Source organism: Nannospalax galili, unplaced genomic scaffold (genome assembly GCF_000622305.1).
Source record: "Nannospalax galili isolate Female #2095 unplaced genomic scaffold, S.galili_v1.0 scaffold209, whole genome shotgun sequence".
In the NCBI taxonomy this organism is placed as follows: Eukaryota; Metazoa; Chordata; class Mammalia; order Rodentia; family Spalacidae; genus Nannospalax; species Nannospalax galili.
Window position 1 is genome coordinate 1,977,238 of NW_008360319.1, and position 25,720 is coordinate 2,002,957.

General features: G+C 43.5%; 1 protein-coding gene across 3 annotated transcripts in view; it reads left to right on the forward strand.

The window, feature by feature from the left end:
* Positions 1 to 25,720, forward strand: part of Sfmbt2 (Scm like with four mbt domains 2) — a 229,799-nt gene that overhangs the window by 30,234 nt on the left and 173,845 nt on the right. For all 3 annotated transcript variants that reach the window (XM_017796107.2, XM_029559693.1, XM_029559692.1), the window contains exons 3-4: positions 8,179 to 8,273; positions 10,511 to 10,751. In XM_017796107.2, the coding sequence (XP_017651596.1) occupies positions 8,179 to 8,273; positions 10,511 to 10,751 (336 nt within the window). The remainder of the gene's footprint in view (positions 1 to 8,178; positions 8,274 to 10,510; positions 10,752 to 25,720) is intronic.

Genomic DNA, 25,720 nt, shown 5'->3' on the forward strand with positions numbered 1-25,720 from the left:
GAGAGAGAGGAAGACTCTAGCTGGAGAGAGCAAGAGCGAGAGCGAGAGAGAGTGGAAGACTAGCTGGAGAGAGCGAGAGCAAGAGCGAGAGCAAGAGCAAGAGAGAGAGGCACTCTGTAGCTCTTACCTGAGCAGACAGAATGAAAATTACCAATGTAATTCTTCCTATATGTAACTTTCCTCACTTGCTGGTTCCTCCTCCTCTAACTTATTTAACCACTTTCTGAAGTTGGTGATGATTCAGCCATGCATTTTTTTATACTTTCATCACATACTGTACATATGTCTATATCCCTTGGACTCAGTAACTCAACACCTAGGCCAGCCTGGTTTACACAGAGATTCCAGGCCAGCTAGGGCTACAGGGAGGCCCTGTCTCAAACGAGCAAACAAACAAACAAACAAACAAACACTCACACCTAAGTCCTGTTTTTGAAATAAGCACACGATAAAGGGACTCCTCCCAGGAGCAAAGAGAGTATGTGCCTGTTGAAAATACAGATAGACAAGTAGCCAAAGAACTGCAGACTTCCCCACAGTAGAACCTGCAGCAGCACCAAGGGACACACAAAGCCCACTAGAAATTCCATGACCGGACTTCTTGGGTTTTAGTCAGGATAAAAACAAGCAGAACAATATGTTGATATATCACGATGAATAGATTCGTCCAGGCCTGTTTAGTGCAATTTCCTGTAGATAAGGCCATGTTGTACACCCAGACTGGGTCAGCCTCTGGGTGGAAAGAAGGAAGCTGGAAATGTGGACTTGAGTCTTTCAAGAAATAAAAAAAATAGGGCTGGGGAGAGAGCTTGTTCAGTAAAGTGCTGACCTTGCAAACAGGAGGATCTGAATTTGGTCCCCAGAACCCACTTAATGAAAACCGGCATGGTGGCATGTGCTTATAATCCCAGTGCGGGGAAGGTGGCTTCCTGGGGCTCACTGGACAGCCTGACGAACCTAGAACCTACTTGGTGAGCTCCCCGCCAGTGAGAGACTGTCTTTTAAAAACAAAGTGGATGGCTCCTGAGGATAGATACCCGAGGTTGACCTCTGGTCTGTATACACAGAGTCACAAGTGCACTCACATACAGGAACACGCTTATACAGGTACACACATAAAGAATGTGTGTGTGTGTGTGTGTGTGTGTGTGTCTGTAATATATTTCTCTATATATATCTGATGATCTGTCTGTCTGTCTATGTGTTGGAGACAGCCCGATATGTAGCCCAGGCTTGCCTGGAACTTGCTCTATGGCCTAGAATTTAACAATCCTCCTGATTCAACCTCTCAAGTGTTGGGATTATAGGCATGCCCTGGCTCTCACTGGGAATATATTAACCAGAGAAACAGGTTTCTTTTATTTGGTGAGAACCCGAGTCAGCATTCTTAGAAAAATTCAGGACTTACTCTTTGTACTGAGAATGAATTCTATTAGCTGGGTGTGGTGGCTTACGCCTTTAGTCCCAGCACCTGGGAGGCAGAGGCAGGCGGATCTCTCTGAGTTCACGGCCAGCCTGGTCTACATAGTGAGTTCCAGGACAGCTGGGGCTACAGGGAGACCCTGCTTCAAAAAGACAAGAAAATAAAATAAAATAAAAAAGTATCCCTCTACTTTTTACACTTTTGAATAGTTGTTCTTCCCCTGGTAGGTCACTTTTTTAATGCCCCCCCCCAAGAAAAACTCTGCTAATCTGGTACTTGTGAAGGCCATGGGGGCCTTTGTGTGCTGATGACAGTCCCTCCTCCTGGCCTAGCCCCTGCAGTTGTGTGTGGGGATTCAAGGTAGACAGGCCACCTCAGATCAGAGTCATTTCTACTGCTCCTCACAATTATACTGTTTTCTACTCCTGATGATAGAAGCTATCAGCATTTAAAGAAGAGTGAATGCCTTCCTCCTGTCTGTTTCCACACTTTAAAAACGTATGTAGCCTGTGAAAAAATACCTCCAGTTCAGTTTGTTCATTCAGAATCTGCCAGTTCTCAGAGTGCTTTATTGGGTGGTAGTCATGGGCTTTAATGTTCAGCCTTGCAAAGCCAGGCTCCTTTCAGATTATAAAATGATACAATCCTAAGATTTTATTATTTAAAAAAAAAAAGGATGTGTGGGCTGTTTGTTTATTGCATTTCTCATTCTAAGGTACTTGTGCTCTGGCTTTTCATAAAGTATTCTTTTTATGCTTATTCTGGAATATTCTGGTCTCACAGATAGCTTTCTGATTTGAAAAAACCTAGGCTGATGTTAATAAACACGCCTGCTTTCTTTGTAAGGTGTGAAGTGTTCTTAGTAGCTTTCAGAGTGGGCTTTCATGACATCATGGGGAAATGCCTCCCACATTTATGGTAGAGGGAGATTGTCAGAGTTTCCTTGATAAAATGTTTATGGCTTTAAGAGGTTTATGAATCAGCTGTAAATATTTGCTCTGGGTTTATGAGACTTCTCCTCATAAACATTGCGTGTGTATCTATTGCTCATTGAAAATGTCTTTAGAGAATCAACTTACCCTGCCACACAGACATGAAGAATGGTTGTATGTGAAAGATTTTTAACAGGCCATGTTGTGAGTCAACCTGAATTTTGTATATGGCTTTATTGTTCCAACAGCGTGGCTAGAGTCACCAGTGTGGGGCATATCGTTTTTATTTTTTTTTTCTTTCTTTCTTTCTTTCTTTCTTTCTTTCTTTCTTTCTTTCTTTCTTTCTTTCTTTTTCTTTCTTTCTTCTTTCTTTTAATCCCATTCTGGGTCTGCCATGTGAGTTACTTTATAAAGTGATTCTGTGGGCCAGTGGAAGGTGACAGAGCTTTCTGTCTTTCTGACTTAGCTGGGGAGACACAGGTGGGGCCCTGACTTTAAGGCCACAACAAAGGGTCTCAAGTTTGATGTGGAGATATTTAGGCCTCTCTTAGTTTTGTTTCCTGATGGTGTGATAAAATGCCCTGCTAAAAGTAACTTAAGGGAAGAAGGGCTTCTTTCATTCACAATTCCAGGTTGTAGTCCATCTTTGTGTGGAAGTCAAGGTAACGGGAACTTGAAACAGCTGGTCATTTGCATTCCCAGCCAAGAGCAAAGAGCAGTGACTTCATATAGGAGTGCTGGTGCTCCGCTTGCTTCCTCCACTTTCCGCAGCTCAGAATCCCCTTTCTTGGGAATGGTGCCGCCCATGGTGGGCAGGCCTTCCAACCTCCGTTAACATGATCAAGATTATCTTCCCACAAACATGCTCACAGGTACAGCCTGTACAGACAGCCTGGTACAGACAATCCCTCCATGAGACAATTGCCTCACATAATTCTAGTTCTGTCAAATTGACAGTTGAAATGAACAAGGCCACAGTGCCCTTGCTTTGAAGCATTGGAGTTGTTGACTGTGATGAGGTTCTTCAGGGCATTAAATCCTAGGTTCTGGTGGCCAGGGATGATGCCTCATGTCTCAGGCTTGAGGTCAATGAATGTTTCTCGTAAGAAGGGACAAATCATTCAAGTCATTCACTTTTCTGCTTTTTTTTTTCTTTCTTTGTGTGTACGTGTGGAAGCCAGAGGACAGCTTGGGTTTGGGTTGTCATTCCTCAGTTGCTGTCCACCTTGTTTTTCTGACCTGGGCTGATTCGCCCACCCTTAGGCAACCTGGTGATTTCCCCATTTCCCAGAAGTTACCATAATGATGCCGAACTTATTGGGACAGCCAATTGGTTCTAGCACACTGAAGCCCAGAAATCCTGACCTCAGGCGATCCTTCTGCCTCAGCCTCCCAAGTAGTTGGGACTGCAAGTGTGTCTTACTGTGCTTACCGACCTTGGTTTTGGAAACAGGACCTCTCATTGGTGAGGCTGACTGGCTAGTGAACCCTGGGGATCTACCACACCCGGCTGAGAAATGAAACTTTGGAAACACTCCTTTAAATATTTGGGCAGTGCATTCTACTGAATATTCTTTATGCGACCCTTGCAGATACATTGAAATCATGCATACAGCCGTGTCCCACCTACTTTTTATGTTGCTGTGACAAAAATGCTTAAGGAAAACAACTTAAGGAAGAGTAGATTTTTGGCTCAAGGTGTGCTTGTATGGCTGGTCAGGAGCAGGGGCTTGAGGTGGCTGGTTATACTGCAGTCAGGAAGTAGAGAGGTATGAATGCTGGTCTGGTGCTCAGCTAGCTATCTCCTTTTTATTCAGTCCAGGACCCTAGTTCATGGAATGATATCATCCACATTTAGGGTAGGATCTTCCTGCCTCTGTTAACCCAATCTAGAAACACCTTCACAGCTACCCTGTCTCCCAAACGATCCAGATAGTCATGTTGACAACCAATACAGCATCACAACCTGCTTACTTCTCACCATTTGAGGCTGTAATTTAACATTCATACCGTTTTTGTCTTAAAGTCTATTATTTTGTGCTTCTCAAGTCTACACTGTTTTGGGACCTGCTTTTCTGAGCCCAGGTTCTCAGGACTATGTAAATTTAGAATAGTTATGATTTCTTTTTTTTAATTGATTTTTTGTATATTTCATAAAGAACATCCCAAAGAATCATAATCACCTTTATACCCCCATCGCAAATGGCACCCTTCCATAGCCCCCCCGACTAGATCCCATGTACTCTGTCCTCCCTGTAACTGCCCGCTGTGTTGTCAGTGCCCGCAGCCATTCCCCAGTGCTTGTCCATCCACCGAGTTTAGTCAGCCTAATAGAGTCCATTGTTTTAGGAAGATCAGCTCTTCTTCATCAAGCAGTAATCAGTTGCCAACATGCCTTTAGATAAAATTGGGGTCTCTTTTTCATTTTCCCAGTTCTATGCTCAGTTACTGTCTGCCTGAGTTTGCATGGAACTTGTGTATGCTGACACCGTTGCCATAGAATCATATGAGCAGGTTCCCAGGAGCTTGTAGGACTCTGTTTGCATATGGTCATGCCCATCCTCCCTGTCTCTTACGATCTCTCCACTCCCCCTTCCATGATGGTCCCTGAGCCTTGGGTGGATGAAGTTTAATGAAGGGATCCTGTCCAAGGACCATTATTTAGCAGACTCTTGATCTCTACACTTTGGCCATTTGTGACCTTTTGTGTTCCTGGCCCTCTGCTGCATGAGGAGCTTCATTATTGAGAACTGATCCTTAGTGTCCTCTTCTTTATCCCTGTTCTGTGTTCCATGAGCCTTAGGTGTAGAGGTCTCATTGTAGATATGGCCCTTAGGCCTGGGCAGTTCATAGACAATGTCCGTGTGTGACCAGTTGTGGTGCTTGGTTTTAGTCTCTGACTGCTGCAAAATGAGCTTCTTTGATGAGTGGTGACTGGGATATTTGTCTGTAAATATAAGGGTACGTATTTTGCACATAGTAAGAAATCACATTAGTCTAGTGATGTGATAGTTTTGTGGTTTTCTCTAAGATCTGTGGCCACTCCAGCCATGTGTATTAACTTATGCTGCAGTACCACACTTGAGTTTCCTCCCTTTGAGTGGGCTTTTAGTCAAATTAGGTAGCTGTTGATTGCCTCCAAGACAAAAGTGCCACTACTGCACCAAGGGAGTGTGCTGTGCTGGCCATCGATGTGGTTATTTGGTCTCGAAGCTGGTGCTGGATCATCCATTGATGTTTTCCCTTGGGACTTTCATAGCATTCTCCAAAGCTATGAGAGCTTGCCTTCAGAGGAAGTGGCTTCCAGGTCAGTTGCAGCTCTGTTTCTCCAAATCCTGTGTCTGACGTATGTTCTGTCTTTGGCAGTAGGGTCTTACTTACCCTCAAGTTTTGGGAGGCCATCAAGGGCTGTGGAAATAGCCTTTGTGATTTTGGGAGTCTCTTGGACCACCCTGGCCAACAGCTCAAGGGAAGGTATCTCCTGTCTGGCACTGTTTCTTATCATGTAGCCTTTAGCTATACACATGGACTCTTAAAGAAATATACTGATCACTTTAATCTTTGGTTATTCTTTCCTTTTGGGTGTTTGAGAGCATACAGTTGGCCCAAATAAACCGATTTATTTTTACTCTTAAGGTCATTTGAGGATCTGTTCCTCAAGGGTCACATGGGCTTGGGAGGAGCCCCTGGCTCTTTTCTTTTACAAGTTCCATCTATGTGAAGATAAGTCAAAGGTCCTGCTCAACTGTGGCTGGCTTCACTTGGAAGCATGGAGGAAATATTTACTCTGTGTTGACTCTCCTCTTTGTAGACTGGACACTGACTGGTTCAGGTTCATCTGGTGAGGTCTCCATGGCCTCCCTGAACAGGAGGACAGGTGACTCACCACAGTTATAGAACATTTTGAGAGATGTTCCATAGTCCCCTGGAACTTAGTCGACCTTGGAGGGCAAGGAGCAAAAACTGTCCTTTAAGTCCCTTTGACCAGATTAGTATAGGCCTCAAAGTATGGCTGTTAAACATCCAAGAAGGTTAGTTCCACCAGTCTGCTACTTTTAATTACCATGTGCTATGTAGATAAAGCTTGGGCAAAGACCAAACGTTCTCAAATAAACCTTGACTAGACATATATTTTATTCCTTGAATAGTTGTATGTTTAATTTGTCAGTAGGTTGTTGGACTAATTTGCTTCCCTCTGGTTTTTTAAAACTGGCTAGGCTTCATTTATCTCTCTCACTGTCTAACCCTTCCACCATGGTTTCCCCATTTAAAATGCCCCCATTTTTCCCATTTCTCCCTATGGGCCCATCTGTCTTGAGCTCCTTCTTTCCCTTTATCCCCAAGGTTCCTTGTATAACCCTCCCTCCCCCTCCCATTTAAATAACATTTTTAACTATATTTTGTTTGTATGTATAAGGGATCATACATGTCCCAGTCTGCTTGTGGAGGTCAAAGGACAGCTTGTGAGTGTCAGTTCTTTCCTTCCGACACATGTGTTCCAGGGCTCGAACCCAAGTCTTCAGGCTTGGTGTGGCAAGCATCTTTTCACGCTGAGTTATTTTGCCAGCCCAAATAGTTAGGATTTTAAGGGCCACGATGCGTGTTTAATTGTAACTGTCTTTCCCTTATAGTTGGAGAAACAAACATTCTTTCAGCTTCTGGTATGCGTGGCCCTGATAGCTCTTTCCTGGCAGGGGCCCTGAATTGGGAGGCATCAAGGGTCTTAGGTAATTGGTCTGTATCTGTCACTAACTTGCTGCATGGCCTCATATTACTCAAGTAATCCTTCTGTATTTCTATATTTATTTGTTTTTATCTATGTGTATGTACCTATCTCTGTGTTAGTATGCGATGTTCATGTGGGTATCTGCAGAGACCATAGGAAAGTGTTGGTTCCCTGTAGCTGGAGTTACAGGCGGTTGTCAGGCTCTTGATGTGGGTATTAGGAACTGAACTCAGGTCCTTTGCAAGAGCAGCAGGCCACTGAGCCATCTCTCCAGCCCAATTTATTTTCTTTAAAATGTTCCTGAAGTCACTGTTTTGTTAAAGGCTGTGTTATGTTCTAGGTTCTAGCCTCAGCAAGTAGATATTTTGATCCCTGTATATATCGTGGCACACACTCAGTGCGTGAAGTGTCCCTCTCCTTGTCCTCCACCCATCCCAAAGATTGGGGTGTCTACCATGGCTAATGTCAAGCTGATCTGAGTGTGCAGCTGGTTGGACTTGAGATAATTCTTATTCATTAGTCTGAAAGCATGGATGTTGCTTTTCACATTGACAGAGTGTCAAAGCTGTGTCTCCCCACTGTTTCCCCTGGTGTGTGTTTGTCTGTGTGTCTGTGTATGAACATGGATGTGGAAGCCGGGTATCAATGTTGGGTGTCTTCCTGCATCTCTCACCAGCTTATTTTTTGAGGCAGGATCTCTCCTCACTGAACCTGGAATTCACTGGTTTGGGTAGACTGACTGAACAGTGAGTCCCAGGGATCCTCTTATCTCTCCGTACCCTGAATTTTCGTTTCAGAAGTGTGCCACCCAACATGACTTTTTACATGGGCTCTGCAGATCTGAACTCAGGTCTTCATCCTTGTTTTACAAGGACTTTACTAACAGCTATCTCCCAGCCTTTTTTCCTTTTTAAAAACTCAACATTTCCATAATCAGCAAACTGAAGTTTTTCAAAGAACTCAGCCATATCCTCCGAAACCAATAAGTTAGTTTGTTTTGCCTCCCATTAAAGATTTTCTGGGTTCCGTTGCAGGAGAGTGCCTGTCCATGTTTTGCTTTGGTTTTGATATGCTCCTGTTTTGCTTTGTTTCCACAGAGGACGGTTCAAGCCTGGAGGAAATGGGCTTTAGCTGGGGAGACTATTTGGAAGAAACGGGCACAAGGGCAGCACCACACTCATCCTTCAGACATGTATGTTCAATGGCTTATCTCTTCTGCTCTGTGGGTGGGAAGGGATCTGGAAAGTGAAGCCCAAGAACCAGGAATAAAGAGATGTGCAAGATATACATATACATATGTACATACACACACACACACATATATATATAATGTGCAAGGTATACATATATATATATATATATATGATATTTTGGGCTGGAGACTTAGCTCAGTTGATAGAGTACTTGACTAGCATGCATGAAACACTAAGTTTGATCCCCATCACCACCACATAGAACTGGGTGTGGTAGGACATTCGAATAATTCCAGCCCTGGCAAGGTAGAGGCAGGAGGATTAGACATTTAAGGTTATCCTTGGGTTATACAGCTCCAGGCCAGCCTGTGTTACAATGAGACCCTGTCTTTAAAAAGAGAAATAGCTGATATTTTGATTTTGAAAAGGCAGTTTAGAGTTTCATAGCTATTAATGGGGAGGTAGAACAAATGAAGCAACTCATTATAAATATTCCAGAAATGTAGATCTAACAAAGATCATTCTCATTAATGATATTTCTTTATATATTTCATCTAGCATGCCTACAGAGGGCAAGTCAGTCCTAGAACAGTCAAAAGAAAATGAGTTCCTACCAGATTTTTCTTAGGTGTGAGATACTCGTTCCATTTCTTAAGCAGAGAAAAGATTACCTCCTCTAAGCCCAAGCTTTTAGGCATGACTATCGTTTTTATAAATAAGAATGTGCTTGTGAGCCATCTCTTTTTTCATTAGGTTACCGAAGGCAACATTTCAACCTTCCTAAACTTCCTTTTGGCTCCTTGGCCAAACAACAAAGCCGGAACTTTGAGTCTTTATTCTGAAAACACATTAAGTTCTACTAGGAAGTGAGATGTTCTTTGGAAGGGAATTTAAGACCTTACTAAATTTGTAAGATTGCGTTCCGCTTTCCCTTTGTGTACTTATCAGATTAGAGTTTATTCTAAGTGGGATTGTGTCCATGCAGTGAAACCCAGGGCTAAATTTTAAACCACAAGAGCAAAGCTTTTCTGGCTCATACAGCTAGGGTGATCGTTCTGCAGAAGCCTAGTGACAAGATACAGAGAAGATCTGGCAAATTCCTTAAGGCAGTTTGGAAGAATTGGCTGAGAACTTTCTCACTCTTTTCTGTACAGTCAAGTCATTTATCTCTTCGGGAGGGTGTCACCCCAAGTTGAAGGAGATTTCACTGAATAGTGAAGCCCATATAGTGACGGCTTTGATGAACAGGCTGTCATTTTATCAGGATGCCTGTATTCCTGGAGTGTGATGCTGGCACCTTTCAGGATATCGAGTGCCCTAGGCTTGTGTTTGAGGTTTAAGGAAAAGTAGCCTCAGATTCATAGATGAGAATCATGGTTCATTTGCCATCTTCAAGCACCTGTTGATGGTGGACCTTACACACGTCAGCTTTGGGAGGCTAAGACCCCCCAAGCTGGAAAGCTTCTTCTCATCCTTGCCGTAGCTCCTGACATACAAGATAATCGAATACTTGAAGTGTGTAGCCCAGATTTGCCAGACATGAGAAGACACTATCCAGTTTGGAAGGCTTTGTTCAAAAAGACTAGTTTACTCACTTCTTCTCTTGAGACAGGGTCTCATTTAGTCCAGGCTGGCCCCAGACTTACTGCGAAGCCAAGGATGACTTTGAATTTCTGATACTACTGCGTTCCACTTTATGAATGCTAAGGTTAGATGTATGCCTCCCATCCCCTTTTAATGTGGTGTTAGGGATTGAACCCAGGCATCCTACATGCTGGATAGGCACTTTACCAACTCAGCTACATGTTTAGCCCTTACTTACTTTTTTTCCTTGATATTTTTGAGACTGGGTCTAGTTATATAGCCCAGCTGACCTCAAACTTAAGATCTTCCTTCCTGCCTTAGCTGAGAGAGTTCTGGGATTACAAGTGTGTACTACCACATCTGGCTCAATCACATTTTGTAATATTAACTCTATTGTGAAATGAGAGTATGTTGGATTTAAAGGGGAAAATTAAATGCTCTAAAATTCATTGTATCATTTTCTCTTTTAAATGTGGCTTCTAGAAAATCTTGTGTTGCACTGGAGCCTCATGCTTTTTGTTTTAAATACATGCCTATTTTAGGTCAACAGAAATACAGTTTCAAAGTGTACTGTGTTCAAGTAGTTCTTTCAGTTGTTCGGAGTTGTATATTTAGTGTAATCCTGGTTTTCCTGTCTTTTTAACGCCTCAAGGTGGAAATCAGTATTCAGAGTAACTTCCAGCCAGGAATGAAGTTGGAGGTGGCCAATAAGAACAATCCGGACACTTACTGGGTGGCCACGATCATTACTACCTGTGGACAGCTGCTGCTTCTGCGTTACTGTGGTTATGGGGAAGACCGCAGGGCTGACTTCTGGTGTGATGTGGTCATAGCAGATCTGCACCCCGTCGGATGGTGCACACAGAACAACAAGGTGTTGATGCCCCCGGATGGTGAGCCCACATGTAGAATGCTTTGATGTGCAAGAGATTGTTCATGTTTGTTGTTACTGTTGGAGCAGGAAGAGCCTTGCGGAAAGCTCCCGTTGGGTTTTGTGCAAAGGTCTCCCAGTTCTTTAAAAAGATGCATCTGGGGCCTCATCATCTAAAGGACCCTGAGAAGTGGGAAGGTGGGTGCATTTTCGCGTTATCAGATCTGATCTTGGCCTTCAGCCAACTGTGTCGTACTGGAGGTAAAAGTGAGCCTAATCCTCGGGTTGCTTTTGGATGGTGGGAAAGGAAGGTGGAAGGGATGCTGGGGGTTGGAATTTTATTTTCTCTTTGGTGATTGGATATTCTGTTTTTCTTCCGTTTTAGGGAATTGACATTTTGGACAGAATGATAGAACCTCTTACACAGTCTTCTTTTAAAAAATATTTTATTTATTATTTTTATTTTATGTGTCTGAGTGTATTGTCTGCATGTATGTGAGTGCACCCGTGTGGTGCAATGCCATGGAGGTCAGAAGAGGGCTCTGGATTCTCCTGGAACTGGAGTTAAGGACAGTTCATAGCCGCCATGTGAGTGCTGGGAATTGAACCCAGATCCTCTGCAAGAGCAGTCAGTGCTCTTAACCGCTGAGCCATCTCTCCAGCCCCTACCCAGTCATCTTAAAAAAAAAAAAAGTTTTATTTTTAATTATGTATGTGTGCGTGTGTCTGTGTGTCTGTGTCTTTGTGTCTGTGTATGGATATGTGCATGTGGGTACAGGTGACCACAGAGGTCAGTAGAGGGTGTCAGATCATCTGGAGCTGGAGATACAGGCAGTTGTGACCTGTCCGGTGTGGGTGCCTGGAACCTAACTTGGGTCCTTTGCAAGACCAGTACACTCTCCTAACCCCCCCGCCATCTCTCCAGCCCCTTACACAGATTTACTTACTTTGTGCTTATTTGTCCATTTTCATCTCTTTTTTCCTTTTCTCTCCCTTCTTTCCTTGCCTCTCTCTTCCTCTCTCCCCTCTTTCTTTAAAAAATTAATTTAAGAATATTTTTTTGGTGTATGAGTGTTTTGCCTGCATGTATATAAGTGCATCACATGCATACAAAGCCTGCGGAGGTGAGAAGAGGGTATCAGATCCCTGGGAATTGGAGTTACAGACACTTGTTAGCCACTATGTGGGTGCTGGGAACTGAACTTGGGTCCTCTATAAGAACAGCCAGTACTCTTAACCTTTGAACCATTTCTCCAGCTCCTTCCTTCCTTTCCTTCTTTCCCTCCCTCCCTCCTTCCCTCCCTCCTTCTCTCCTTCCCTCCCTTATCCCTCCCTTCCAAGGTCTCATGTAACTCACCCAAACTCACTGTGTGGCTGAGGATGGCCTTGAACTTCTGATCCTCTTGCCTCCTCCTCCTGAATGCTGGGATTACAGGCATTCACTATCACACCTGGTTCTTGCAGTGCCAGAGTCCGAACCCAGTGCCTTGTGCATTCTAGGCAAACACTCTACCAATTGAGCCACATCCCTAGCCCCCTGCTTAGTTTTTAATGTGTCTTTTATGGGGAAACTGTATGGATATGAAACACACAGAAAGCTAAACTGATGAGGAGAAATGACATCACTCAAAGCAATGAGATGAGATCAGTTTAGTTGCCTCAAAACAATGGCTTTCCACAGGTGCATCTTTCTCACCCAGGGGATGTCTGTCAGTGTCCGGAAGTATTGATTTTTTTGGTCCTAATGGGAGGGAAATGTAACTGACACCTAGTGGGACCAAACTAGAGAGGTCCAATGCAAAAGACATCTCCACAACTAAGAATTTATCAGGCTCAGCCTGTCAGGGGTGTTGAGGTTGGGAGCTCCTGCTGGGAAGGAATGGTCCTCATAGTCAAAGGCTTTAAAGAAGCTGCTATGGGACTGGACGAGGAAGCTGAGTTCTGCCAAGTCTTTGACTCTGCCAGATCCCTGTGTTTATTGTGTGGCTATGGCTGCAGTGGTGCCTGACCTGACTTTCGCATACTCACGACTCTCTTGTATCTAGCTGCCTGGTTTTCTTTCGAAGTGATGTTTTTGGGATTAGAGGTTGCCATGATCCAAGTAGCTGAATAGTTGCCTTTGCCTTTCAGAGTATTTGAATTTTATCTTCTTTTTTGAAGGGTATGATTTTTCAGATTGGGGAGAATAGTCTGTGGTTTTTTTCCCCTTTTGTTATGTGTAAATGATGGCTTGCTAAAGAGGGGTCATAAAATTGGCTGGAGCTTAGGAGTTGCCTTTATGTGACTTTTGTCAGGGTTGAATCCATTGCCTTGGCCTTAGCTGACATCTTGACCCTTTATTGTCTCAGAAGAGAAAGGAAAAAGGGCTCTTTTCAAATCTGTGTCTGTTCTGTTCCATGCCTAGATACTTACCGCCTCCCCCAATCTCCACTGGACTCTGAGGTCAGAACTGGTCTGTGCTCACAAGACTCTAAGCCGTGGTGTTGATCACATCTCAAAAGTATTTTTTTTCATTTAAAAATTTAATTAATTAATTAATTTATGTGAGTAGAACTGGAGATGAAACCTAAGTCTTTGATTTTTTACTGTATTTACAAGGTTTGGTACCTATCTTACCGTCAGTTCTGGAATGACCTTTTTTTTTTTATTTTTAAATTTCAATTTCAGATAGAAATAATGTTTATTACATTGTTACTATTATTTCACAATATATAGAGTGCTGTGGATACCGTAGTGCAGTCATCATTGTTAATACAGGCAAGAAGTACGTCACACTCAGCACTGAGCTACATATCCAGCTAGCTACTGTGTGGCTAGTTCCTCTGACTTGAAACATTGGATGCTGAATAGAAGCCAGGCTCATAGACTAGACAGGAACTTCCTGAAACATGCAAGGATCAGGAAGCTCAATGATTCACACAGCGCCTTCCCAGGCTATAAAAGCAATGAACGATTGCTGGGGACGAGAGATTTGTTAGTAGTATCTGGAGCTCCAAGGAAGTAGTTTTGGGGAGCTGTCACACATGTGCGGTGAGCTTTTCAGGGATGCAGCTGCTTCTGGGCTACCCATGCTCCTGTCAGTAACCTCAGTAAGTTCTTTGGTTAACGCAGCTAGACTTGGGCAGTGTCCCTTGTTTGGTCTGTTGTCGACGCCCTATCTATCCGGAGTGAATAGATATTTGTTCATGTTTTCCCAGGGCAAGTCCATACCACCAAGCCAGTTGCCTGAGTCTTTCCCTGCAGCACTATGTGTCATTATGTGTAATTTCCAGTGTTTCCCTTGAGGTGTGCATTTTTAGGAGAAAGTGAGCCGGCCGCGGTTGGATGGGTCAGGCCCAGTCTTAGCACCCAGTGGAGTTCCATGAAACGAATCACAGGGAATGGAGATGAACTCTGGGTGAGATGCGATCTGCTAAGCCTTGGGAAATGCTCGCTTCACTTAACCCCACACCTCACCTAACAGGCACAAATGACTTTGTAGAACTTGCTTAGAATTAAAGCTGCCACTGAGGTGAGGTGATAGCCATTGATGTTCTATTATTTAATCTCCTGTGATTTCTGATCGGGCATAACATAAATTAGTGTTATAGATGAACAGTGCTGATGGGATATTGGGAAAATATCAGTCCTAGTTAAAGATTAGAGACAACCTCTGCCACTCAGCTCATACCAAGTAGGTAATGCCCCACTCACTTAGGACCGGACAGGCAGATGTGAGCTAATTCAGGGAGGGGTGTATATATGCTTGTGGGCTCTGAGAGACTTGGAGTCCAGAGGGGGCCATTAAGAGAGGGCCTGAGAGTTAGGGTGGCCCCTTGGTGCATCCTCAAATCTGTCCTTGTTAATAATGCCTCTCATCCTTTGTGATTCTTAAAATCCAGCACCAGTAGATAAATGCCCTTGGAAAGTTTTAGTGTTTAATTTATTTTATTTATTTATTTGTGTGTGTGTGTGTGCGCGCACACACACACACACACACATGTGTATATGGGAACAGATCAACCTCGAGCCATCCACCTTGTTTTTAAGACAAGGTCTCTGGTTGGTCGTGGAGGTGCACACCTTTAATCCTGGCACTGGGGAGGCAGAGGCAGAGGCAGGCAGATCTCTGTGAGTTCAAGGTCGGCCTGGTCTACACAGTGAGTTCCAGGTCAGCTGGGGCTACAGGGAGACCCTGTCTCAAAAAGACCAAAAAAAAACAAACAACAAAAAAGGCAAGATCTCTCATTGGGATCTGGGGCTCGCCAACGACACCCGCTGGCCAAGACCCAGCGATGTGCCTTTCTCTGCCTCCTCAGGTCTGGGATTACAAAGGCATGCCACAATGCCTGGTTTCCTACATGAGTGCTGAGGATTGAAGTCAGGCTCTCGTACTTGGCTGACTGAGCTCTCTCCAACCCGATGGTTGCACTTTATACAGCAGCTCCGTGACGTTCCAGAGTACTGGATGTGAGTGCTCTCATCACCCATGGATTCATTTAGGAAAATCCATGCCATCGCTCCAGACAGGGGACACAGTAGGTTCATTAACTCCTCTCTCCTACTTGGAAGGAAAACGTGGCAATTGGCACATCCTCCAGTTTGTATCTTGCAGACTCTGCGCTTTTAGCCAGGACAGAGATACTCTTAAAATGACAAGATCAAAATGAAAAATGGGAAAGCCCTGGAAAAGGGCAACCATTAATGTGATGGAGAGACCTGAAGGCTTTTCAAACAATGACGAGTGATGTTGGCGTGAGGATTTCTTCAGTGCTGTTCTTGAAAAGAACTTGAAAAAATTTACTTTGTAATCAATATGACTTGAAAATCTTTAGTCCTGAGAACAAAGTCAGGAAATAGCAGGTTCACGGGGCAAGAGGTTTTATTGATTTCTACAGGACAGGGTAATTATTGCTTTGTAACCTGAGATGGCGGTTGTTCCAGAGGGAATAGGAGAATCTATGTTTTAAACAGGATTTTTGTTTGTGTGGTTTCCTTAGAGAGCTAATATTGTTGTAAATTCTGCAACTGTGCCTAGCTTCTCTTTGTTGTGGTCGAATTTAAAAAGCATCACCAAATATGAACACGAGTTATACCAATCTATGACCCTAATGTTTCTGTCTGGGAGGCTCCATGGTGATTAAGAGAGGATTCTGAGTGCCTGTGTGCGTGCGTGCGTGCGTGCGTGTGTGCGTGCGTGTGTGTGTGTGTGTGTGTGTGTGTGTGTGTGTGTGTGTATGTGTGTGTGTGTGTTCATGTTTTCCCAGGGAAAGTCACATACCACCAATCCAGTGTGTGTGATGGGTGTCTAAGTCCGAGGGCAACCTTGGCTATCATTCCTCTGGTCTGTGTACTTTGTTTTGTAAACAAGGCCTGTCATTGACCTCTAGCTCACCAGTTGGGCTAGACTGGCTGGCCAGAGAGCCCCAGGGATCTGATCTTTTTCTTTCTCCCCAGGGCTGAGATTTGCGATCACAGGGCACCACTATGCCAGGGTTCTGGGGCTCAAACTCATGTTGCTGTGCTTGAAAAGCAAGAGCTTTACTGACTGAGCTATCACTCCAGCCCTAGTGAGGCTTCTTACATACCCTAAGTCAAAGTAGCATAAAGGAACGGACTGTGTAGTCTGAGTTCTTAGGAGGCTTCTGTCTTTAACTTAGTCCAGTAGATGAGTTCCCCAACCCTCCCCAGCAGTTCCGTCTTTGGAATGAGGGCTTATAGAATGGAATCTCAGAGGCTGCCTGGTCCAAGAAGCAAGCATGAAGGTGTGGGTACTTATTTTTCTCTTTTATGCATGAGAAATGGAGTTTGTTTTAGAATTAGGATCCATGCGCCCAAATGGCTGCTACTGTCTGTAACTCCAGTTCTAGGGGAATCCCACACCTCTCTGGCCTCCGTGGGTACTCAGGCATGTGGTGTACTTACATACATGCAGACAAAACACTTAAACACATAAAATACAAATTAAAAATTAACCTAGGGAAGAGAGGGTTTATTTGGCTTAGAATTCCAAATTATAGTCCGTTATTGTGGGGAAGTCAAGGCAGGAATGTAAAACATCTCATCCACAGTCAAGAGCAGAGAGAATAAACACATCCCTGCCTGCTTGCTCCTCAGCTAGCTTCGTCTGCTCTTACACAATCCAGGTCCCAGCCAATGAAATGGTGCCACCTGCATTCAGGTTAGTTGAGGTCGTCCCACCCCCAACTAACAGTCCACACAGTCTCCCACAGAGAAGACATGCTGACAGGCCAACCTGATCTAGACAGTTCTTCAATTGAGACTTAGGCCATTCTGGGTTGTGGCAAGTTGACAGTTAAAAACACTTTCCCTCCACCAAAAATTAGAGACTGGTTCTGGTTTGGAACCTACAGAATTGGAGCTTCTATTCCTCCAGTGAGTGGTCAGGGAAGCAAATGGTTGGTGAGAACTGGAGTGTATTGGCATTTTGCGTGCTGTGTTCCTTGGAAGGAAGGCATGAGATCTCTCCTTCTCAGACTGAGGTTGCTGAGCCCAAGGTCTTTGGATTATCTAAAGTTGTCTTCTGTCTTTTTCCAAAGTCCCTACATCAAAAGAGAGCAATTTTATTGATTGACACAGGGTTTTTATGAGATGCTAGAAATTGAACTCAGAACTTCATGCGTGCTAGGCAAGCAATCTGCCAAGTGAGCAACATCCCTAGAACCCAATTTTATGGTTTTGGATGATGGTTTTACAGGGCACATAGAACTCCTTACAATACTGTGTTTTCCTGCCTCAATATTTTAACTTCATCCCTGAGTTAATGTACATTGTTAATATATGTTAGGAGGAAGGAAAAATAGCATGGAAGCACCTCTAGTTTATGTCACCATGTGTGACTTTCATGAGCAGGGAACACCATTATAAGGACATGTTCGTAGAGAACTTATGTTCAGTGGCCAATTGGCCATTGAGAGTGCGGTGTTCCTGCTTGGGGGGGCTAACCGGCGCTAATCTTTCATATTAAAAGTATTAAGGGACATACTATATTAAAGCCTCACTAAGTGCAGCGGGGAATTAAAGCCCTTATTAGCAGAGCAAAATGTAAAATGTTTTGGCTTAGTAAATCAATAAGGCTTGATTTATTCATAAGTGTGCCCCACACTCGCAAAGGGCAACTGCCAAATAATTATTGTTTATGATGATAATGTTCCGGAATCATTTAATCCAGTGACTGTTTCATTGTTATTTATTCAGAAGCAGCACTATTACCTCTTAATGCCAGGGGCCGGGGAGCTTTAGCATTCTGACTGGTGCCTACTGAATTCCTTAAATGATGCTCCTACGTAAGATTGTGGGGGATATGTGTGAAGATGCACGACTCAGTGAAACCCCTTGGCTTCTAAAGGGAGAAATATTTATGTGTGCTTTCGACTGTTGCAATGAGAGTATTGGAATTACAGCGCCTTAGGAGTCCCACCACTAATTTTTATTTTCGCTATTATTAAAATGTCTGTAATTTGAATTGCAAACTCTTGCAGCCTTGCCAGAATGACTGTATTTACCATTCAAAGTGGAATCACAATTACTGGAGTTAGTTAATATATATAGCTTATTTGAATAAAGGAATGTTTATTCATGAAGTGCGAGGAGAAAGTGTGAAGATGGCCGTATGTTATGTGGGTAGATCTGCCAAATTCTCTAGTGTGGTTCAAGGGCTCTGGCTGATTGTAAACGGAGAGTTGCTGCCAGGTGGTACAGGGCACTATGAAGTCATAGGACCACAGGACTCAGCTGTCCACAGCCATTGTTAACCCTGACTCTGAGAAATAGAATTTGACTGTGTTTTATGAAACTATTAATTTTTATTTATTTTTCTTTCTCTATTTTCATGTGCGCATCCGTGCACACATGGGTGTGTGTGGTGTGCATGCATGTGTGTATGTTTGCATGCGTGTGGGTATACAAGTATGTTTGCATGTGTATATGTGTATGCATGTATGTTGAGGCCTGAGGTTGATGTCGGGAATCATCCTGGATCGTTCTTCCACCTTATTCAGTGACACAGGGTCGCTCAATCAAACCCAGAGCTAAGATATGGCTAGTCACATGGTATTCACATAGGCTCTGGGGACACGGACTCCTGTCCTCACATGTTCATGGCAACCATTTAACCACTGAGCCTTCTCCCCAGCCTGAGACTATCCGTTTTTAAAACTTCCAATTTTAAAAAAATGATATTTTAGTAATACTAGTAAGGCTTAACCACATGGTTTTCTTTGGAGATCTTAAATTACAGCTGAAATTCTACTTGTTCATTAGCAGAAATTAATGATTCTCCTGCACCAGCCTCTAGAGTGCTGGACTTACAGGCCTTGGCGCCCATGCCCGGCTAGTCTTTTTTCTACTTGACCACTTGGAGTTGAGGAAAGCGAGGGGACACTTATTAACTATTAAATAATTTGATATAATGAGGAAAAATGTAGGTATAAGAAATGATAGAGTGTATTTGGTAAATGACAGTAAATCAAACGTCATATTGGTGTATTTTAAAAATCCTTTGTCAAAAAGCCACTTTTCTTTTTGAAGTAGAATCTTACTTTCTAACCTGGGCTTGCCTGGAATTCAGTATGTAGACCAAGCTTGCCTGGAATTTGTGGCTATCCTCCTGCCTCAGTTTCCCAAGTGTTAAAGATTAGAGCCATCACAATTGGCCAAAAAGTCAGCTTTTCAGAATGGTGTATGAAAGAAGGAAATTTCATGTAGGAAACAAAGTCATTCTTTTTGTTTAGGCACTCAGTGGACCTTTTAAAATAACTCATGTGGATTTGAATTCTGTTTGAGCAGGCACAGAACCTGTGTAGATATGCACCATGGTATGGACCAGTGTGGACTTAGCTTGTGAACACAGGATCTAGTGGTGTGTGTGTGTGTGTGTGTGTGTGTGTGTGTGTGTGTGTGTGTTGAATTAATTTCAGTATCTTAACATTTTCAAATCACATCACTTAAAATTTTGACTCTTCGTGGGGCTGGAAGGTGCCTTGGTGGTTAAGAGCATTGGCTGCTCTTCCAGAGGACCCGGGTTCGATTCTCAGCACCCATGTGGCAGATAACAACTGTTTGTAACTCCAGTTTCAAGGGCTCTGATGCCATCTTCTGACCTTCGTGGACATGGGTTTGCTTCAATACATGCAGGCAATACACACTCATACACAAAAATTAAAATAAATTCAGAAAAATTAAATTTTTTTGACTCTGCTGGAAAAATGGAAAGATGTGTAGACAGCTGGGCCTGCGTTCCAGATGGCAGTGGTGACCTGCAGCAGCCACCTCCTGAGCTGGTCCTCTGCGTGGTTCCTGGGCTTCTTTCCTGCTTGGGTTTCTTAGTTGCTTACTTTCTGTGCTCAGGCACCAGGCAGGAACCAGGGGAGTTGCAGACGTCCTTCTGCAGTCTCGGAGCACGTGATCTCCAGGGTCTGTTAAGCCATGAAGAGCATCACAGGCCGGTTTTGCCACACATCCTGTTGGACCAGTGGTCTTGAGGTTTCTGTCCGTTCAGAAATGTCCTGATAAACCTGGTGTTGTGGTGTCATCCTGTAATCCCAATACTGAGGAAATAGAGGCAGGAGGATCAGGAGTCCAAGGCCAGCCTTGGCTACCTAGTGATTTTGAAACCAGCTTGGGCTGCGTGAGATCCTGCTTCAAAATAGAAGAATTCAAAGGAATGCAATGAATGAGGTTTACGAAAGGGCTTCGAAATAGCCCCTATCAACAGAAGCCAGAGAAGTTTGGTTTCTGAAAGGAAAACCGGAATGAAGATAGAAAGAAGGGAGGCAGATTGGATGGTTCTTACATAAAGCAGAAACCTCTATGGTCAGTAGTCATGTTAACAGTGAATAAAATCTGCTCACTGTGACTATGGGTTTCATATCTGCAGATTCAACCCACTACAGATCAGAAATATTTCAACAAATGTTTGCCTGTGTTCTGAACAGGTACAGACTTTTGTTTGTCACTTTTCTCTAAACAGCGCATCATAACCTTTATTTACATCGTCTTTACATTGCATTAGGTATTGTGGGCAATTAAGAGATGGCTGCAAAGTACATGTGTAGGTTGTATGTAAATAACACATCATTTTAATGAAGACTTGAGCATCCATGGGTCTTAGCATCTATGTGAAGCCCAGGATTCACCTCCTTGGTGCACTGAAGGACGGCCGGTTTTGCTATGCACTCCAGCCCTCTCTAACTCTCAGGATCCTCCTGCCTCAGCCTCCTGAGTGCTGGGATTACAGGCATGCGTGACTTTGCTCAGTTTTTTCTCTTGCAAATACCTATTTGTTATTTGTATTGTCTTTTGATAGTTGTTATGTGTCACATTCCCTCCATCATTGTCTTGAACAGTGAAAAAGAAATCAGGAATTTTATGTTTGTAACACATCTTTCTAAATAAAAGCAAGAAAAAATAATATGAATATATATGATGTGTGCCTGTATGTATACACATGTGTGCATATGTGTATGGAGGCCAGAGGTCAATCTCAAGTGCTAGTCCTCAGTTGCTATCCACCTTGGTTTTATTTTATTTTATTTTTATTTAAGTGTACGAGTATTTTGCCTACATGTATATGTGTACCCGTGTCATGTAATGCCTGTGAAGGCCAGAAGAGGGCGTCAGATCTCCTGGAACTGGAGTTATGGACAGTTGTTAGCCACCATGTGCGTGTTGTGAATCGAATCTAGGTCCTCTTAACCACTGAGTCATCTCTCCAGTCCCATGCTTTTTTTTAAATTAAAGTTTTGCAATTTTCATATAATATAGTTTTGTGGTATTTAGATCCTTTCCCCTAACTCTCCCTTATTTCCCCCCACCAAATTTAATGTACTCATAAATAATATACTCATATATATGATGTGATATATGACTATATATATGGTCTATAAAGTCTAATTTGTGTCTTCAAATGTCCTTCACTGTGGATCCATCCACTGGAGCCTGGTTAACCAGAGTCCATCCTTGAGAGAGATGGTCTCTTCTCCTCCCAGCAGCCATTGCCTGCCAATTCCTTGGTTGGGTTGGGTTTTCTTACTCACTTTCCCATGTCTATGCTGGGATTTTGTCTGGTTTGAGCTTACATGGGACTTGAATGCTGTCACTGTTGCTGTGAGCTCATATGAGTAAGTAACCAGCTCTCTGGAAAACTCTGTTTCCTTGTGGTCATCCACCACCTCTGGCTCTTACAATTTTTTCTGCTTCCTCTCCTGTCATGATCCCTGAGCCCTGGCCGGGGGGGGGGGGTGCAGAAGCTTGGTATAAGTGTCCAATTTAGGGATGAGCCCTCTGCAGCCTCTTGTTCTCTGCACATTGGCCAGTTGTGGATTTCTGTGTTAATCACCATCTGCTTCATAAGGAAACTTCTCTGGTGAGAGGTGAAAAATATGTTAATCTATGGGTGTAACAATAAGTCATTTGAAGTCAGTTTAATACAATAACAATTTAGTAGAAAACTAGTATTAGGTTCTCCCTTATGTCCCATGACCTGTCTGACTTAAATTCCTAAGCCTGATACCAATGTAAGTTATGGGCTCCATCCTATGACATGGTCCTTAAAGTCAAGTATAGAGTGGTTGGTTACTCCCATAATATTTGTGCCACTATTGCACTGGTAAACATATATTGCCTTGCCAGTTGTTGTGGTGGTTTACAGGATTCACAGCTAGGTAAGGTTGATGATTACTTTTTTTCCTTTTGGTAGCATGCATAGCACCTTCCAGCACTATGAACTATCCAGTAAAGATGATTCTTTGAAGTTAGTACCTTGGTTTTTGAGACACTGTGTCTCATTGGCCTGAGGCTAGTTGATTTTGGCTCGGTTGGCTGGCCACTGAGTCCCAAGGTTCTGCTTGTCTCTACCTCCCCAGTGCTGGGATTATAAGCATACACCACCATGCTCAGCTTTTGTGTGTGTTGGGGGAGGGGTTCTGAGAAACTGAAATCAGGTTCTTATGTTTACACAGCAGACACTTTACTGACTGAATCATCTCCCCAGCCACCAAAGCAGAATGTTTTTTATCATGTGCCTCAGTGTATTTAGTCGTCCTTAGTTAGAATTACCATGTGAAGTGGCTGGTGGTGTTCATAGTTTACGTTTGAAGAAAATGTGGCTGATATCAAGTCAGGTAACTTGCAGTAGATTTAAGTCACAGGTGATTCTTCCCAGTCTTGAAACCAACATTTTGAAAATGATAGGGGTGTGGTGAGGTCAGTCATTGTTTATTGATAGAATCCTATCAGTAAGATCTTACCTGAGAATGGGCAGACTTGGAATATTAGGAACACATGACATAGGGAACCTGTCCACCTGTCTTCTTGTGATCGTTAGAAACAGGATAGGAAGCCGCTCTCCCAGAATGTTTTCTGTTTTGTCTTTTTGGCGGCAAATAAACGGAAGAGCTGCGGTCTGCAGCTTCTTTGCTGGATGGATGGTGAGCATAAAATTATGTAAAGTTATGTAAATTGGATCTGATGCTATTTGGGTTTCCCCTTGCTGCACGAAGACTGTAAGCACAAAGCCGTGAGCAGATTTGCCTTCTTCGTGTGAGTCATAAATGCATTTATTTTCTCCTGCTTCTCAATTGAGTGACATATGTAATGTAAATTGAGCATGTGTTTGATTCTATGTGGACGATGAGAGTGAATGTGCTGTGCTTCTCTGGCCCCTGCTGTACACTTTTTCCTGGTTTTTCTCTCTCTCCTCTCTCAGAGCCCTAGTCTCCTGTGGTCCATGTTTCCTGTTGCTGCTCCTATTCCCCCATCTTGATGCTATCCCTGCCCTGCTCAGAGATATGGCCTCATGTCCATGGAGGACTCAGCTTCCATCTGGTCCCACTTTCTACTGTGGAGGGGCACTTGGACATCCTGTATAATCTTGATGTTCATCCTGTGGAGGAGTCCCACGTCACTTTGAACGAAGTCCCCCTGGAGCCAGCTTGGTCTCTAAGACATTGAGTGGTTTCATCACTGACCCCATCCCCTTCTCCTTGTTTGTTTTTCGTCTCTGAGCCCGGACTCACCAGCTCTGCCTGACACTCTGTAATGCTGCTGACCTTTCAACGGGTCTTTTGGATGGGTGAGCTGTGCCAGCACTGCTGGGTCTTTAACCTTAGGAGCATGGGACTCCAGGGCTTCTTACTATATCTCCCCCTCCGATCACTGTTCAGTGGCCAAGCCTGCATTCCAAAGCCTTCCTCCATTCCATGGCCACGCCTCCATTTCAGGGCCTTCTCTCCAGCTGAGTCATTTAGGTCTGCAGACCTACCGGGCTGTAAGGGAAGGACTGGCTTCTACTTAAGATTATCTTATTAACCTAGAATCATCTTTAAGCTTGATTGAGTGTAACTTTAAATTCAGTCTTGAGAGTTAAGATAATGTGATAGCATTCTCTAGAGAAGCAGAATTGACGGAAAAAATGTGTGTGTGTGTGTGTGTGTGAGAGAGAGAGAGAGAGAGAGAGAGAGAGAGAGAGAGCCTACAACAGTTTATATGTGGAGGTCAGAGGACAACTTGCAGCAGCCAGTGATCTCCGATATGGTGTGGGTCATCAGGCTTGGTGACACCATTTCCTGCTGAGCCACTTGACAGGTGCTGTTTCTTAGGTCTTAAAAGACTTTGCTAATGAAGATGGACTTCCTAATATGCGGTTCTATGACCTCTCCTTAAGAAGGAAGATGGCTCTGTGGGTAAAAGCACAAGGACCTGAGTTTGATCCCCAGAACTTACACAACAGCTGGGCATGGATATGCCTCTCTGTAACCCCAGCTCTCTGTGGGTAGAGTATGGCAGGGACTGAGATAGATGGATCCCTGTATCTCATTGACCAGGTAGCTAGGCGAATTGATGAGTAAGAGTCTGCCTTGATAAATAAGGGGAGAGTGATAAAGGGAGATAACTAACGTCGACTTCTGGTCTCCACACATGTGCACACATACCACACAGACAGACAGACACACAGACACATACACAGAGGTGATAGCCGTGTGCCACCATCGCAGGTTACTTTCATCTTCAAAGGTATGCACCTTCACTGGAAGTCCCTGTCCTCCATGCTGAGAACTCACAAGCACGGAAGTTGTCTTTGATGCCTACACCAGGCCAGGAGAGCCCCTAACCTCGACTCTGTCTTCTAGAGAATTTGGAGAATCATAAGTGGAGACCGCTGTATGCTTAAACATACGTCCCTTCATTCACTGCTGGCCCGGAGTGACTTATAACTGGAAATCCTCCTGGGGACTGGCACTGGGCAGGCTCAGGGGACACGGACGCGATTCTTTGCAGAGTGGCAGTAGCACCAAGCATTCTTTTTTCCTCTTTTGTTCCCGTCCTGATTCGAGCTGTACTTTCTAGTTAGTGCAGAATTGGCAACAGTTGTGTATTTTGGCTGGGAAATATTTTATCACATTGAACAAAATTAAATTTTGTTTTACAAAGTCAAAACACAGTATTTCATGGTACTAATTCTTATTATTGTCCCATGTGTAAATATAGCTGTAGAAATGACATGGGTGAAGGACAGTGTTTATTTTCTTTTATGTTGGTAGCAAGACAGACATGAAATGATTGATAGAATTGCCTGGTTTCATTTTAATGATGACATTTAATTAACTCCAATTGTGAAAAAATCTGGATAAAACATTCAGTTTGGTTGAATTATTTCAGATTTTGACACCACAAATTGTAATCCAAAATTTATGCATCTTAATAGATTAAAATGTTTTTAAAAAGCAGAATATTTTGTAGAGTGGGCTATTTAGAAGGAAAATAGATAGAAAAATAGGGGCCTGGGGATGTAGTTGGTAGAGTGCTTCCTAGCATGTAGGAGGCCCTGGGTTCAATTCCCCAGCACTGTATAAACTGGGCTTGGTGGCTCATGCTTGAAACCCAGTGCTCAGGAGGTAGAGGCAGGAGGATCAGGAGCTCAAGGTCATCCATTCTTGGCTACATGAGACCCTGTCTTCAAAAGTTTTTAGTATATGTATTAAAAAAAAATAT